This window comes from Oncorhynchus mykiss, chromosome 1, assembly GCF_057628025.1.
Source record: "Oncorhynchus mykiss isolate SJ-2025 chromosome 1, ASM5762802v1, whole genome shotgun sequence".
Lineage (NCBI taxonomy): Eukaryota > Metazoa > Chordata > Actinopteri > Salmoniformes > Salmonidae > Oncorhynchus > Oncorhynchus mykiss.
Genome location: NC_143022.1, coordinates 52,521,993 through 52,535,990, shown reverse-complemented (window position 1 = coordinate 52,535,990; position 13,998 = coordinate 52,521,993). Strand labels below are relative to the sequence as shown.

General features: G+C 42.7%; 1 protein-coding gene across 15 annotated transcripts in view; it reads right to left on the bottom strand.

Moving 5' to 3' along the window:
- The window catches only part of LOC110524456 (kinesin-like protein KIF21A), a 67,379-nt gene that overhangs the window by 15,810 nt on the left and 37,571 nt on the right, over nucleotides 1-13,998 (bottom strand). For 5 of the 15 annotated variants that reach the window (XM_036979454.2, XM_036979447.2, XM_036979464.2 and 2 more), the window contains exons 12-27: nucleotides 13,516-13,603; nucleotides 12,551-12,656; nucleotides 12,257-12,445; nucleotides 11,666-11,865; nucleotides 11,298-11,405; nucleotides 10,930-10,998; nucleotides 9,216-9,364; nucleotides 8,871-9,015; nucleotides 8,450-8,644; nucleotides 8,159-8,260; nucleotides 7,332-7,497; nucleotides 6,450-6,470; nucleotides 5,352-5,409; nucleotides 5,172-5,226; nucleotides 4,844-5,055; nucleotides 3,950-4,060 (exon numbers count right to left, since the gene is read on the bottom strand). In XM_036979454.2, coding sequence (XP_036835349.2) covers nucleotides 3,950-4,060; nucleotides 4,844-5,055; nucleotides 5,172-5,226; nucleotides 5,352-5,409; nucleotides 6,450-6,470; nucleotides 7,332-7,497; nucleotides 8,159-8,260; nucleotides 8,450-8,644; nucleotides 8,871-9,015; nucleotides 9,216-9,364; nucleotides 10,930-10,998; nucleotides 11,298-11,405; nucleotides 11,666-11,865; nucleotides 12,257-12,445; nucleotides 12,551-12,656; nucleotides 13,516-13,603 — 1,974 coding nt within the window. Of the gene's footprint in view, nucleotides 1-3,949; nucleotides 4,061-4,700; nucleotides 5,056-5,171; nucleotides 5,227-5,351; nucleotides 5,410-6,449; nucleotides 6,471-7,331; nucleotides 7,498-8,158; nucleotides 8,261-8,449; nucleotides 8,645-8,870; nucleotides 9,016-9,215; nucleotides 9,365-10,929; nucleotides 10,999-11,297; nucleotides 11,406-11,665; nucleotides 11,866-12,256; nucleotides 12,446-12,550; nucleotides 12,657-13,515; nucleotides 13,604-13,998 lie in introns of those variants that run through there. The other 10 variants (XM_090233535.1, XM_036979471.2, XM_090233536.1 and 7 more) reach the window with 4 other exon arrangements.

Genomic DNA, 13,998 nt, shown 5'->3' with positions numbered 1-13,998 from the left:
AGATAAGCAGCTTTCATTGTTTGAAACTATCTCCTTCTGTCTTCTCTGCATTCTGTAAGAACCCTGTCTAATCAACAATTAAGTGATAATGCCCGAGAATCCGGTGTTTGGAGGATATATGTGATTTGTTTCAGGAAACTAGGCATATGTCGCAAGTCACGACTTCACAGGAAAGACATTTGATCTTTTTTTATTTATTTTTAATCAAAATGCCTTCTGGAACATGTGAATGTTCATGTGCCTTAATAACAAACTTGTATGCCATCTGTAAATAAGAATAAAATTGTTAAATTATGAGCCTTGTTGGTTAACCTTTTGTGTGCAGGGGCAGTATTTTCGTTGTTGGCTAAAAAACATACCCATTTGAAACTGCCTATTTCTCAGCCCCAGAAACTACAATATGCATATAAGTGTCAGATTATGATAGAAAACACTCTAAAGTTTCCATACATAGTTTCCAGTATAACAGAACTGATATTGCAGGCGAAAACCTGAGGAAAATCCAATCAGGAAGTGCCTCTTATTTTGAAACGTCTCTGTTCCTATGCATCCCTATCCTCCATTTAAAGGGATATCAACCAGATTCCTTTTTCTATGGCTTCCCTAAGGTGTCAACAGTCTTTAGACATAGTTTCAGGCTTTTATTTTGAAAAATGAGCGTGAAAGATCACATTGTATAAGTGGATAGGTGGGGGCTCTCAGAGTGAGTTTTGCGCTACAGAGTAAAGCGGCCATTGTTTCTCCCTGGGTGTTACTGAAAAACGTACACATCCGGTTGATATATGATCAAATATATATTTTAAAAACAACCTGAGGATTGATTATAAAAAACGTTTGACATGTTTCTGTGGACATTATGGATATTATTTGGAATATACGTCTGCGTTGTCGTGACCGCTCTTTCCTGTGGATTTCTGAACATAACGCGACAAACAAACGGAGGTATTTTCGGTATAAAAAAAATCTTTATGGAACAAAAGGAACATTTGTTGTGTAACTGGGAGTCTCGTGAGTGAAAACATCCGAAGATCATAAAAGGTAAACGATTAATTTTCTATAGAATCGAGGTCAGGGTTTTGTGATGGTCACTCCAATACCTTGACTTTGTTGTCCTTAAGCTATTATGCCACAACTTTGGAAGTATGCTTGGAAAGCACCCTCACAACATTATGCTGCGACCCCCATGCTTCACGATTGGGATGGTGTTCTTCGGCTTGCAAGCCTCCCCCTTTTTCCTCCAAACATAACGATGGTCATTATGGCCAAACAGTTCTATTTTTGTTTCATCAGACCAGAGGACATTTCTCCAAAAAGTACGATCTTTGTCCCTATGTGCAGTTGCAAACCATAGTCTGGCTTTTTTTATGGCGGTTTTGGAGCAGTGGCTTCTTCGTTGCTGAGCTGCCCTTCAGGTTATGTCGATATAGGACTAATTTTCCTGTGGTTATAGATACTTTTGTACCCGTTTCCTCCAGCATCTTCACAAGGTCCGTTGATGTTGTTCTGGGATTGATTTGCACTTTTCGCACCAAAGTACATTCATCTCTAGGAGACAGAACGCTTCTCCTTCCTGAGCGGTATGATGGCTGTGTGGTCCCATGGTGTTTATACTTGCGTAGTATTGTTTGTACTGATGAACGTGTTACCTTCAGGCGTTTGGAAATTGCTCCCAAGGATGAACCAGACTTGTGGAGGTCTACAATTTTTTTCTGAGGTCTTGGCTGATTTCTTTTGATTTTTCCATGATGTCAAGTAAAGAGGCACTAAGTTTGAAGGTAAGCCTTGAAATACAACCACAGGTACACGTTCAATTGACTCAAATTATGTCAATGAGCCTATCAGAAGCTTCTAAAGCCATGACATAATTTTATGGAATTTTCCAAGCTGTTTAAAGGCACAGTCAACTTAGTGTATGTAAACTTCTGACCCAATGGAATTATAATAGTGAGTTATAAGTGAAATAATCTGTCTGTAAACAATTGTTGGAAAATGCACAAAGTAGATGTCCTAACCGGCTTGCTAAAACTATAGTTTGTTAACCAGAAATGTATGGAGTTGTTGAAAAATGAGTTTTAATGACTCCAACCTAAGTATATGTAAACTTCCGACTTCAACTGTAGAAGGCTTCTGTCAATTTGAGCTCGTCAGTCTGTGCTGGTAATCCTGTCGAAACACTGCTTTAAAAAAATATGTATTGTGTAGTGGAACTGCATAAGTGTTACTCTCCACTTTCTGGAGGATAAAGTTTTGAAATCAGTGGAATTAGAGTATGATAGCTAAAGAAATGGAGAAAATACCCATCTCTGGATTACATCTTCAAACTAAGGGCAATCGTGGTATGGCATCCGTGACAGGGAGACGCGTCCATCTTGCACGATGATGTATATGGGTAAGATAGACTAGGGTTAGCTTGCTACATTTTCAGATATTACACATTTATAATTTTGACAGAAAGTGGTTTCATTTCAAACTAAATATATTCTCCAAACACTGGCTTCAAGGGCATTATCACTTTTATACAACAGGTTACCAATATATTCCAATAATGATTGACATATTTTGTTTAAACACGTTATTTTGATTAATTTATTCATACTATTTCATCCTTCCACAATATATAGTCCATACAAATCTAGGGTTGCTACCCAAGCCGACTGGTCATTAAATTCAGTTCGGTTGCCAGAGACGTTCAGACTTTTTGTTCTGTATCTATGGATACGACCCAGTCGTTCATTCTAAATGCACTGGCTGGCACCATTCTTATCCCTTGCTTGCTAGCTAGCCAACTACTAATTTACAGTCACGTCAAACAATGCAGTCAGAAAACAACAAAGTAACGGCATTTGCATTTGTTTAAGCTGTTTTCTATTGACATTTATTTGGATACATCCATAACAATGAGCTAATGAGATGCGATTTCACCTGGCATAGAAAATGTGCTCTCTCGTCAGGACACTGTTGTTCAGAGGAGCTAGCCAACAACACAGCTAACACAATCACTTCAAGTTGAATCCTGAAAGACTGCTTTCTATTGACATTACTTTGTATATATCCATAAAAATTATGACTGCTGATTCATGATGTCGACTGGCTGATAAACGCTGCTTGCCTGTCTGTCTCTTCCCAACTAACGACACATTGATTACTATGGGACAGCTGGAGACCGAATTTGAATATTGAAACAATGTTGCAAATTTCAGAGTCAGACAGCAAGGTTTATACAAATCTCCGCTGTTAAAAACTAAATGTTAGTCTAAAAGAAATGTGAGATAATCTAGATGCTATTTATAGTGGAGATCAAGTGTATAAATTGCCTGGCTGGGCTGATGAGACAGTGGATTGCAGATGGAACAGAGTAAATAGCCGGTGGTAACTTGTGAAATAGACACCGTCTGGAATGCGGTTTTAACCAATTAGCATTCAGGATTAGAACCAACCGTTGTATACGGCTCTGCACTCATTTCTGAGACTTTTCATGCTCATCACATGTGGTCCTGACAACTGATCAGGGAAATAATGTTTGCTCACTCAGCATGGTTCCCCGCTGGATACCAATATATAGGATTTATATATCGTAGCCAAATTTGCAACAGAGGGTTTGGAGAGGCTGAGAGGGCCAAGTTGAACACTGAATTAACTTGCCAAATTAAAAATAGATTTAAGAAATAGAAGTTAATTGTTTAATCTCAGTCAAAAGGGATATAGAAACAAAATTAGCTATATTTCTCAAGAACGCGTCAACTACTTGACATTCGGTGTAGAACTTGGCAGGGTAAGGTTATTATTTCCATCACACCAAGCAAAGAGAATTGTTGATTTAGAATAGATAACACCACATACTTTCTGAGGTGGGAAATTCAGAAAGGGGGCGATAAGTATAATTTGCAAGAGCTGTTGGAAAAAGTTGTGCTTTTGGCCTCCGGACACCAGAGCTTCGCTAGTCTCTTACTGTTTGATCTCCTTGACCTTAGCCGCCAATTGTGTCTTGTCATAGGTCTTCCTGCGAGAGAGCGGCGAGGGCTCTGGAACTCTTTTTTCCGCCCCTGAGGAGGAAGCAGGTCTGGAGCCGGAACAAACATTTAGTTTTCATTAGCACCACACAACACCATCCAAAGACAACACAAGACAAAACATAAGGAACAAAAATGACAACAATGTAAGACTATAAACTAAAGTATAAATGAAACAATATTGGAGGCGGTGAACATGCATTACACACATACCACACTGTTACCTGATATTCAGTCCCAATATAGACGTTCCTCCTTCACCCAAATCTTGTGTTTTATAAGGACACCGGTGTAGCATTAGGGCTACATTGTGTCACACTGAAATCAGTCCCCAGCACTATATCTTATGTTTTCAAGTCAAACTAAAATTGGTATTGCTGCTCAAAACATACGTAGAAAGCCAATGTGCGCTATTGGTTAGTTTTATTAGCTCTTTCTGATGCTTTGAAAGGATGCAAATGTTAAGGATTAATATTGTGTAGAGTTGACATAGCTGTGCCATAAGCCTATTGCAATTGAGAATTGCATCTAGCGAGAGAACATGAGATCTGCATGGCCATACTGTACATGCCTCATAATCATAGTGTGTGTGTGTCTGCCTGTCAGTAGTAGCCTTGATGGTTTAGTGTTATAACAGCTGCTACATGCTAATTAACAAATATACTAAAGGGTTACATGTTGGTTTCTACTGGCTAGGAGACTTGCAGGTGAATAGAGGAGATTTAAAGACCATGTCAGGCAAAGTGGAAAGGGAATAAGCAGCAGCTGTATCAACATGCAGAAAGCAGGGGGTTAGCAGGTTAGCTAGCTAGCACACGGAGGCCCGGACTTACATGCTGCCCATCTTAGAGGACAAGCCGGGAGAATGAGCCATATAGTCCCTGTCCCTGACTGACGAGCCAAAGGGGGTCTCAGGATCTCTGCCCTCTTCTGGAGTTTCAACCAATGGGAGACAAGGGGAGGAGAAATCGGCAGAAGGCGTGTCAGGGACGGAGTCACTTTTGGCGTAGAGCAGCTCCATCTGAGTGGTGGTTCTCCTACGAGCCTGGGTGGGGCGAAACACACTCAGTTCATAATACACACAAACACGCACCCACACACAAATGTCCCCACAAGGATAGTAAAACAATGATACACAGGCTAATAGGCTGAGAATGGTACCTTGCTCCTTGTTTTGGCCTCTCCACAGAGTTTCATTAGATCTGATGTCAGAGAGCTGTAACAAGGAAGTAGAATATATGAGCTAACATACTTAAAAAAAAATAAAACAGGCAACAACAAAAAAAGTCAAATGTTCACTATTTTTGGGTCATTTGAGTGAACTCTCTCTTTAATACTTACTGTCCGTCTGTTGCAGGACTCTGGGTGAATTCGTCACTGCTGCTGTCATCCCCATTCTCTGTGAAATCAAAGTACTAAAATGTCAGTTGAACTGTATGTCAGAGCCAAACAACATCCATAGCAAATGCATTTTTTGTTGTTGTGTGTTATGGCTAAATACCAACAAACTTAAGTCAGTTCTGTCTAGTAGTCCAAATACCTGCCAATCGTCCAACCAAACATGGTACAAGGGTAAAACCGTTTATTGAACCAAACCTTGTGCTATTACTATGTTGGCTACAAACAGACAACAATATGTGGTTATGTTAACAATATGTGGTTTATATTATTGAACAAGGTAATGGTGGTAATAATGAACAAGGAGAAGCGGATGAAGACGCTGTCAGCGCAGCGCCATGCCGTCTATAAGAAATTGCCTCAAAAGACCTGAATAGATCAGGTCCTTGTTCAGTCACTGAGAGGGAAGGGTTGACAAGGTTCAGGGGTCGAAAGGGTGAGAGGGTAAAAGAGGTCAGATGTGAGGGGTTATGAAAAGGAGGGAAAACCGAGATGAGCTGCTCCCGGGGCAGTGTGCTTTGCCTAGAGGGTCCTACTGAGACAAAACAACCAGGTTCTACCTGTAAATGGCAGGGGTCCTCTACAGATACAGTAGTTATATTATCAGAGGCTACAGTATAAAGCATGGTGGCTGTAGCACATGGTGTGAAAGTATTTTACCTTTATTTAACTAGGCAAGTCAGTTAAGAACAAGTTCTTATTTTCAATGACGGCCTAGGAACAGTGGGTTAACTGCCTTCAGGGGCAGAACAACAGATTTGTACCTTGTCAGGTCGGGGATTTGAACTTGCAACCTTTCGGTTGCTAGTCCACCACTCTAACCACTACCCTGCCGGAGTTATATGAGCAGGTGCTAGAAAGCATGGTGGGAAGAAAATAAAGGGGGGGGGGGGGGGGTCAGCTAACATACGGAGGGAGGTTTTGAAGACAGCAGCATTGCACCTCATGCACCCGCTCATGTTGTTGAGTTAGTTTCCAGGAGGGGGACCCATGCATTCATATAAACATATATATAGAGAGAGTCTGGTGTCTGTTACTTACCCACTGGCATGTTACCTAGCTCTGTATCCATTAAGGCACCATGGGCAGGGCAAAAAGAAAAAAGGCAACACACAAATCAAAAACACATTCAGTCATTCACCCGTAATCAAAACCAAATCAGGTCTAAAGGAAAGAAAGAGCAAGAGTGCAAGATCGACTATTCAAAAAAAAGATGTCCTCCTCCACAGACGCTGGTCATACAGAACTGTCATACAGAACCTTATTCCACTGTCAGCGCAATAACAAAACGTCAACTCCATAACAAAATGTCAACTCCATAACAAAACGTCAACTCCATAACAAAACGTCAACTCCATAACAAAACGTCAACTCCATAACAAAACGTCAACTCCATAACAAAACGTCAACTCCATAACAAAACGTCAACTCCATAACAAAACGTCAACTCCATAACAAAACGTCAACTCCATAACAAAACGTCAGCTCAATAAAAAAAAAAAAAAAAGGGCAAAAATAAATAATGGACTTGTGTGATTATTCATCTCACAGCCAGAATCTATTGAAGAGGCCACAAGCAAAAAGCAACTCAACAATCCCCCATCATGCATTAGACCACCATCTCCCAGTCTTGGTACTGGAGGTCCAACCAGTAGCTTTCACTCCAGGTCCAATAGAATCTCAACAACATTCAGGCCACAGACAGTTATGTTTTGAATTATACATACTTCTGGGTCTATCATCCATTGAGTAACCAACCATTTATTTTTGGGCTAGCAAGACCTGGGAGTGTTGTGGGCTTGATTTACGGACCTCCTGTAGCAGGGGTTGAGAGGGTCAGGGTCAAGGCCCTGGACTGAACTATACATGTATCTTGCAGGGTGTGTGGCTGGCAGGCTGGACGATTGGAGTTAGGGCTGTTACCTTGTAGAGCATTCCCCAGCAGGGCATCCAGTTCGGGGTTAAACTCTGCTTTCTCTTTCAGCATGTGGAACAGCAGCTGGTTCTGAGTGGCGCTGGTGATCTCTGTCTGCTTCAGCCTGCCCTCCATCACCTTCACCTGGGACTCCTTCTGGGCTGCCTGCAGACCCTAGGATAGGGAGGAGGTCAAAGGTCATAGGTCAGCTATAAGAAGGGTCACTAAAGGTCAGCTATACGAGCTATGATTGTGTGTAATACTGTACACAAAATACTGTACACAAAATATGAATACACAAGGAGGGTGCTTGTACATGTACACACAGAACTAAACACATTAACTATCGTAGAAACTGACTTAATTGGGTACATGTGGAACCTGGGTTTAAAGTTCGACTGAACCAAAAAAAGCAAGATAGGCTATCCAAAGTCAAACCAACTTTGCCACGGTCGCACACCGGCTGACGGAAGCTAATTGGCGAAAGAAGTTGGCTAGCTCGCTAGCTAGACTAGGCTTCTTCCAGACACAAGACCTGGTGAGACTTATCTAGAAGGGTGAGTGACCGTAACTGTGTACTGTTCTGGCAGAGTGAAAGTACAAACGCTTCCCACTTTCGAACACACACACACGCACACACACGCACACATCAAAGCACACATCCAAAACACAAATCTTGTTCTCAATCGCATTTCCTAATGAGGATCATTGAAACCGAGGCTGAATCAGGTCGTTCAGCCCACCTTTAAACTAAGTCAACTCCAGGAGAAGACGACGGCATAAGAGATTGGGGAGAGACTACGGAGGGACAGGTAAAGGGCAGTAAGTTAGTTACCTTGTTGATGGCCATAGAAATAAAGTGGTCCATCAGGAAACGGGCTTCTGTTAGGGTGCAGGAGCTGATCACTGCGGACACATCCACCGTGTCAACCTCCTCCTGCAAATGCATAATCAGATGGTTAGGAAAAACGTGTTACTCAGAGAGTCATGGGTTAGTGTTTGATTTGTTTGGCCAGATTTGTGCTGCTTGAATTTGGCCGTGGTTGTATCTCAACTTTTATGTGGCTTCCTCTCCTTGATTATTATTTTTTTTTTACAGCTAATGCCAGCTTTTTGTCTGTCTGACCTTGGCCTCCTCCATCTGCATAATGTTGGCCTGGCAGTCTGCGATGCTGTCGTTGATGTAATCGATGTTGGCCATCAGGGTGTCCACTTCCTCGTTGAGGGGAAACACCACCTTCTCTTCCTCAGACCCCTCCCCCGCCAGCCTGTCCCTCTTTCTGGTCACCTTCTCCCTCCTCTTGGTCAGCTCCTCACGTTGCTGTGGAAGGGAGGAGGGATGGAGGGGGGAGTGGAGGAGGAGGTATGGGGGAAGAGAGAGAGAGGAGGCAGGGAAAGGGTGGTAGAGGACGGAGCAGGGGAATAAGGAGGAGTTTGCCAAACGTTTTCAATGTTAATTGCTAATTATGCTAATGTAGAGTAATATATTAGGTCTGTAAACTATATTCACCAAATGAAAAGATGTGTGAATGGCATTTAATGCTTACCTTGAGCAGGCGGTTCATGTCGGCCTCCATGTTGGATATGGTCATCCTCTGCATGATGACATCAGAGATACGGCGCTCCAGAGACTGCCACTTCACTTTGGCCACTCTGGTGGAATATATGCCCGTTGACCGTCTGTAGTAGGACCTGTCACACACACACGTGCACACACACAAGTTTGAGGCATGTTCACTCTACGGTACGGCAACGCAGGTCTCAAGCTATGTGTTTTTTAACTGCAAAAGCCATACTGATTGCTCGACAATATATAATATGGTGTACCATGCAGTGTAATGCAGCAACACACATCAAAACGGTATTACGGTGACCCGTTGTCCAGTCCCTACCTGGTTCCGTTAGGTGCGGTGGATCCAGAGGATTGCAAGCGTCCTGAGGGGGGTCGGTGGGAGGAGTCCTGGAGGGCCTCTGGTAAACTCACCTTCCTGCTGGTCACCTTACCAGACATAGGTCTGGCCTGCCTCCTCAGTGCAGTTACCTGGTAGATAAGATAGATAGATAAGACAGACAGACAGACACGTAAGTCACCAGAGCCACCACCTGATGCTGAAGTTGATCTCAATAGAATAGTACAAGTCTGGCTTGATATCTGATTCACTAAACTGTTTGTTGTTTTCAGTGCCCTTGAGAAGTCTTGAACTCTAATTAATACAAAGATGCCATTGGTAGCCTACTCTCTCTGTACCTCTGCTCTCAGACTCTGGCCAATGGCTCCTACAACTTCCTAATTCCAGGTACCAAAGGTCAAATATAATTTTTGGGAAAAAGCTTTTCGTTTTCTCATCCTAAAACTTTAAAATTCCTTGAACTTAGATCCAACTAGATGAGAGTTAGTGATTCGTTGCAAGGATGTGTGTAACTGCTTCTAGTCTTGGGTAATTGTAAAGTATACAGCACTTCGGTATACTACATTATTTTTTCCCTTTTGAAAATACCATTGCCCCCTTTAGTAAATATCATTGTGTGGCTCGGATCAATAAAAAAATATATTAAAAAAATCAGTTTGGGCCTCAACTTACTGTTGCAAGTTAGAATAGTAGAATACACAAGGTGACATTTCGAAATGTGGTTGTGCATCAACGGTTTCTCTTGTAATGTCAGTCACTAGGTAGGTTTCCGTCTAATTTGTGACAGATTTTCATGTGAATATTCAAAAATATACATAAAATAAGATGCACATTTTACACCAGAGAGGTGTTTCCTTCAAACTGACTTTTTGCATATAAAAGGCTGTGCAGGATTACATAATGCACATAAATGACGTTTTCCTCTAAATACCATGTACCGAATGAAAAAACTAAATCTAATTTTCACTGATGGTTTTGTCAAAAAAACTGTTGCGTTATATAACAAATTTGCCCACTCTGGTCTTGGCACCTTCTCTTTAACCAACAGCTTGCAGCTACAGATACAGGCTACCTACATTAACAGATTATTATGGATAAGAGGGATATTATTTGTATTCGTCAAAGGGCAGCCAAGCATCGATCATCAATGTCACTAGAATAAGACCCTCAATATTTATTGGAAAGGAACATCAAGATTGTCACTGTGCACTTTCATCACCCTGCGAAGTTAATCATCATTTATTTCATCTGTAGCCTAATAAACTGCATGCTTTCCCGAGTCGTAACCGGAAGGCCACACAACATATCATTGCGTGACTCCAAATTTACCTCGATATGATTGTTATTGTATCGATATTTGCGCATAAAGGCACTTCCATCGATATTTCGGCATTTATAAAATTGTACCGGCGTTTCATGTTTCCATCAGCCCAGTCGTGACTTTTTTCATGCGTCAGGTAATTTATTCGCATGAAATGATTGGCTGGAAACCTGCTTACTGATAGTCAATTGGCACATCTGTTAGTCAGTCTCACTCAGATATATTAAAAACTGCAAACATTTCTCAGATGCACATGTGAGTACAGACCCGCGAGCAACTGCGGCCCCTCATGATGACTTCAGATTTTTTTGTGTGGCCCCCACCCCTATCCCTGCTCTATGTGGAGGCCCCAAGATGGCTGTTCATGTTGCTCACCTCCTCAGTCTTCCTACGCAGTATGAGCTCCTGTTGTCTCTTCTGGGCCTCCAGTAGCTTCAGCTGGTGCTGTGGAAAACACATTAACATTGCCTTCAGTAATGCCAGTAGCATTAAGTTGCCATTTTCTTTTGCTTAACTGGTCCAATAACACATCTGGTTCAAGACAGCCCAAACCAGACTAGAAATAAGTATAACAACATCAGGCTGACTTGATACCGAACCGTACTCACTGGATAAAGAGCTATAAGAAAACAGTTTGGGTCGGCATGATGAAAAGCAGGGCGGGGCTACATGAGGTGGACAGTGTGATGAGGAAGTACAGTTGTGGTACTGAGGAACCAGACTTATGGTTCCCCGTGGTTCACCTCCTGTTTGCGCTGGTCCTTCCTGAGGCTGGCGATCTCTCTGCTCCTCCTGGACTCTGTCCTTCTGTTCTTCTCCTGCTGCTCCTTCATCTGCTTCATCAGACGAACCTGACAGCCAACCAGGTCACATTTGGATCAATATCAGTAACCCAGCCGTTGATGTTCAACGTCCGTATGTAGAAAAGAATATGAAATATGATGTTGACTGAGTGGTGACTCAAAAAAATGCAGTTGGAATATTGTATCGATAAATATCTTTACGATGGCAATGTCACGATTAGCTGACAGCGGGTGTGGTCAGTCATGGTCATGGCTGTGGTCAGTCATGGTCATGGTTGTTGTCAGGTACAAGTACGTCTTCTTTCTACCTTTGTCTTCTTCATCTCCGTGACGTCCAGTTGGAGCTTCTTGAGCTGTGTCTCGTACTTTGATTGGTTCTTGAGGAGGCGTGTGTGTTCCTTCTGGGCTGACTGTAGCTTCTGTAGCTCCTTATTCATGAGACTTAGCTTCTTCTCATACCCCTGCTTGATCTTCTTAGCCTTATCGTCGTTGCACGTCTCCACCGAGCCTGAAGGGGGCGTCAAAAACAAGACGGAAAAACAGAGGAAATAAGCTGAAAAATCATAGGTTGCCATCCCTCCTAGAGAATTACTGGGTATGCAGGCTTTTGCTAGCCCTGCTACACCTGATTCTACTAGTCTGCTGCTCATAAGGACCTTGATTAGCTGAATCTGTGCGTTAGAGTCGGATTGAAAATGTTGACCACCCCTGCCTTAATTCAACAGAGGGAAACCCCACACTTTTTTATAGGGGGTGTTTGTTCAATAGCCCAATGTTCTAAAGAACCAGGACAAAATAAAAACTATTCACACTTCTCTGGTAGACTACAGACCAGCAACGGCTGTATGCATATCCAATAGCTATGTAATCCCAGTGTCCAGGTCATACATGAGACTTACCCATGTTCTGCAGCACCTTGTCCCTCTCCAGCTGTGTGTCTCTGATCTTGCTCTGCAGCATCATCAGTTTCTGTTCGTACTGCTGCTTGAGCGTGTGCAGACGCCTCTGGCTGTTCTCCAGCTCGTCGATCAGCTTCTGCTTGATGGCAATTTCACATGTAATGTTGGCCAGGTCCGCCTGGAAGTTCTCTGGTGGGGAAAGTCACATTGATTCATGTGGGTTCAAATCATAGATATACATGTCCACTAGATGTCCCTTCTATATTTCCTATTTCTACAATTAGGCCATTTTACCTTTCTCATCTGATTCCGAGTCGGAATCATCAGAGCTCTCCTCCACATCCATCTCCTCCTCTTCCTCATCGTCCTCTTCCTCGTGGTCACTCCCCTCCTGCCCCTCCTGAGAGCACAAACAAAATTAGAATAGAACACAGAATTATCCGGTGTCAGAAAAACGGGGTGGGAAAAACACACGTGTCTTGTAATTATTGCTGGGACGATAAACCGAAAATGACCGTCATTACATTCCTCTTACCGAAACATTTTGTGTATGTCGGTCATTTTGCTTCTCAACGTTCCTGTAGATTGTTCTAAAACCATTATGCGGTCAACAGTAATAGCCTTTGCATTATGTTGTTTCCTGCTATGAAAGTATCTGCCGGTCTACGTTTTGCTGTCGGCTGACTGTAGTGAGCCGTGTGGGGTTTCCCTCTGTTGAATTAAGGCTGGGGTGGTCAACATTTCCAATCCGACTCTAACGCACCGATTCAGCTAATCAAGGTCCTTATGAGCAGCAGACTAGTAGAATCAGGTGTGACAGGGCTGAAGCAAAAGCCTGCATACCCAGTAATTCTCGAGGAGGGATGGCAACCTATGATTTTTCAGCTTATTTTTATAGTTATGTTTATCACAATATTACTTTTTGTCCATATCAACCAGCTATAGCACCTCCCCAATAAATAAGTTATCGCTGGGGCCTCCCGAGTGCCGCAGCAGTCTAGGGCACTGCATCGCCGTGCTTGAGGTGTCACTACGGACCCGGGTTCGATCCCGGGCTGTATCACAACCGGCCGTGATCGGGAGTCCCATAGTGCGGCCGCATGATTTGACCTTCGCCTCCCGAGCCTTTTGGGGAGTTTGAAGATTGAAATTGGGGAGAAAAAGGGGGTAACAAAAATGTAAAAACAAAAAATGCAACAAAACAAAAAAAATCCATATCGCCCAGCTCTATCATTTGACTAATAGGTTGTCAATCATACCGTCTCAGGCTCCTCATTGGACCGCTCAGTCAGCTCTTTTTCTGTCCCATTGTCTTGGTCGTTGTCGGGGACTTCCTCCTTGACAACACTAGTAGGGAACAACAGAGGGGCAAGGTGAGACAACATTGAGCTAATGTTCAATATTATTTTTTTCTATATCTTCAAAAATAAAGTATGTTAATAAAGCTCATGATAAGGCCATTGATGGTGGATGAAAACAGAACCAATAACTTTGTTCCCATCATATCTGTCTGTCGGTGTGAGCAAATTGAAAGAAACTAGTGAACATAGGAAGAACTGAAGGAACTGAACTCAGGTTTCCCTTCTGGTCTGGCAACTGCCTGTCAAACAAAACAAAATGGTTGTTTAGAAGAAGTGAGGGATGGAAATGGCAGGGAGGTTAAGGGAGGGGGACCTGTGAACAAACCTGCCATTTTCCTCCTCTACTAACTCCTCCTCCCTCTCTCTCTCTTCCAGCAGCTG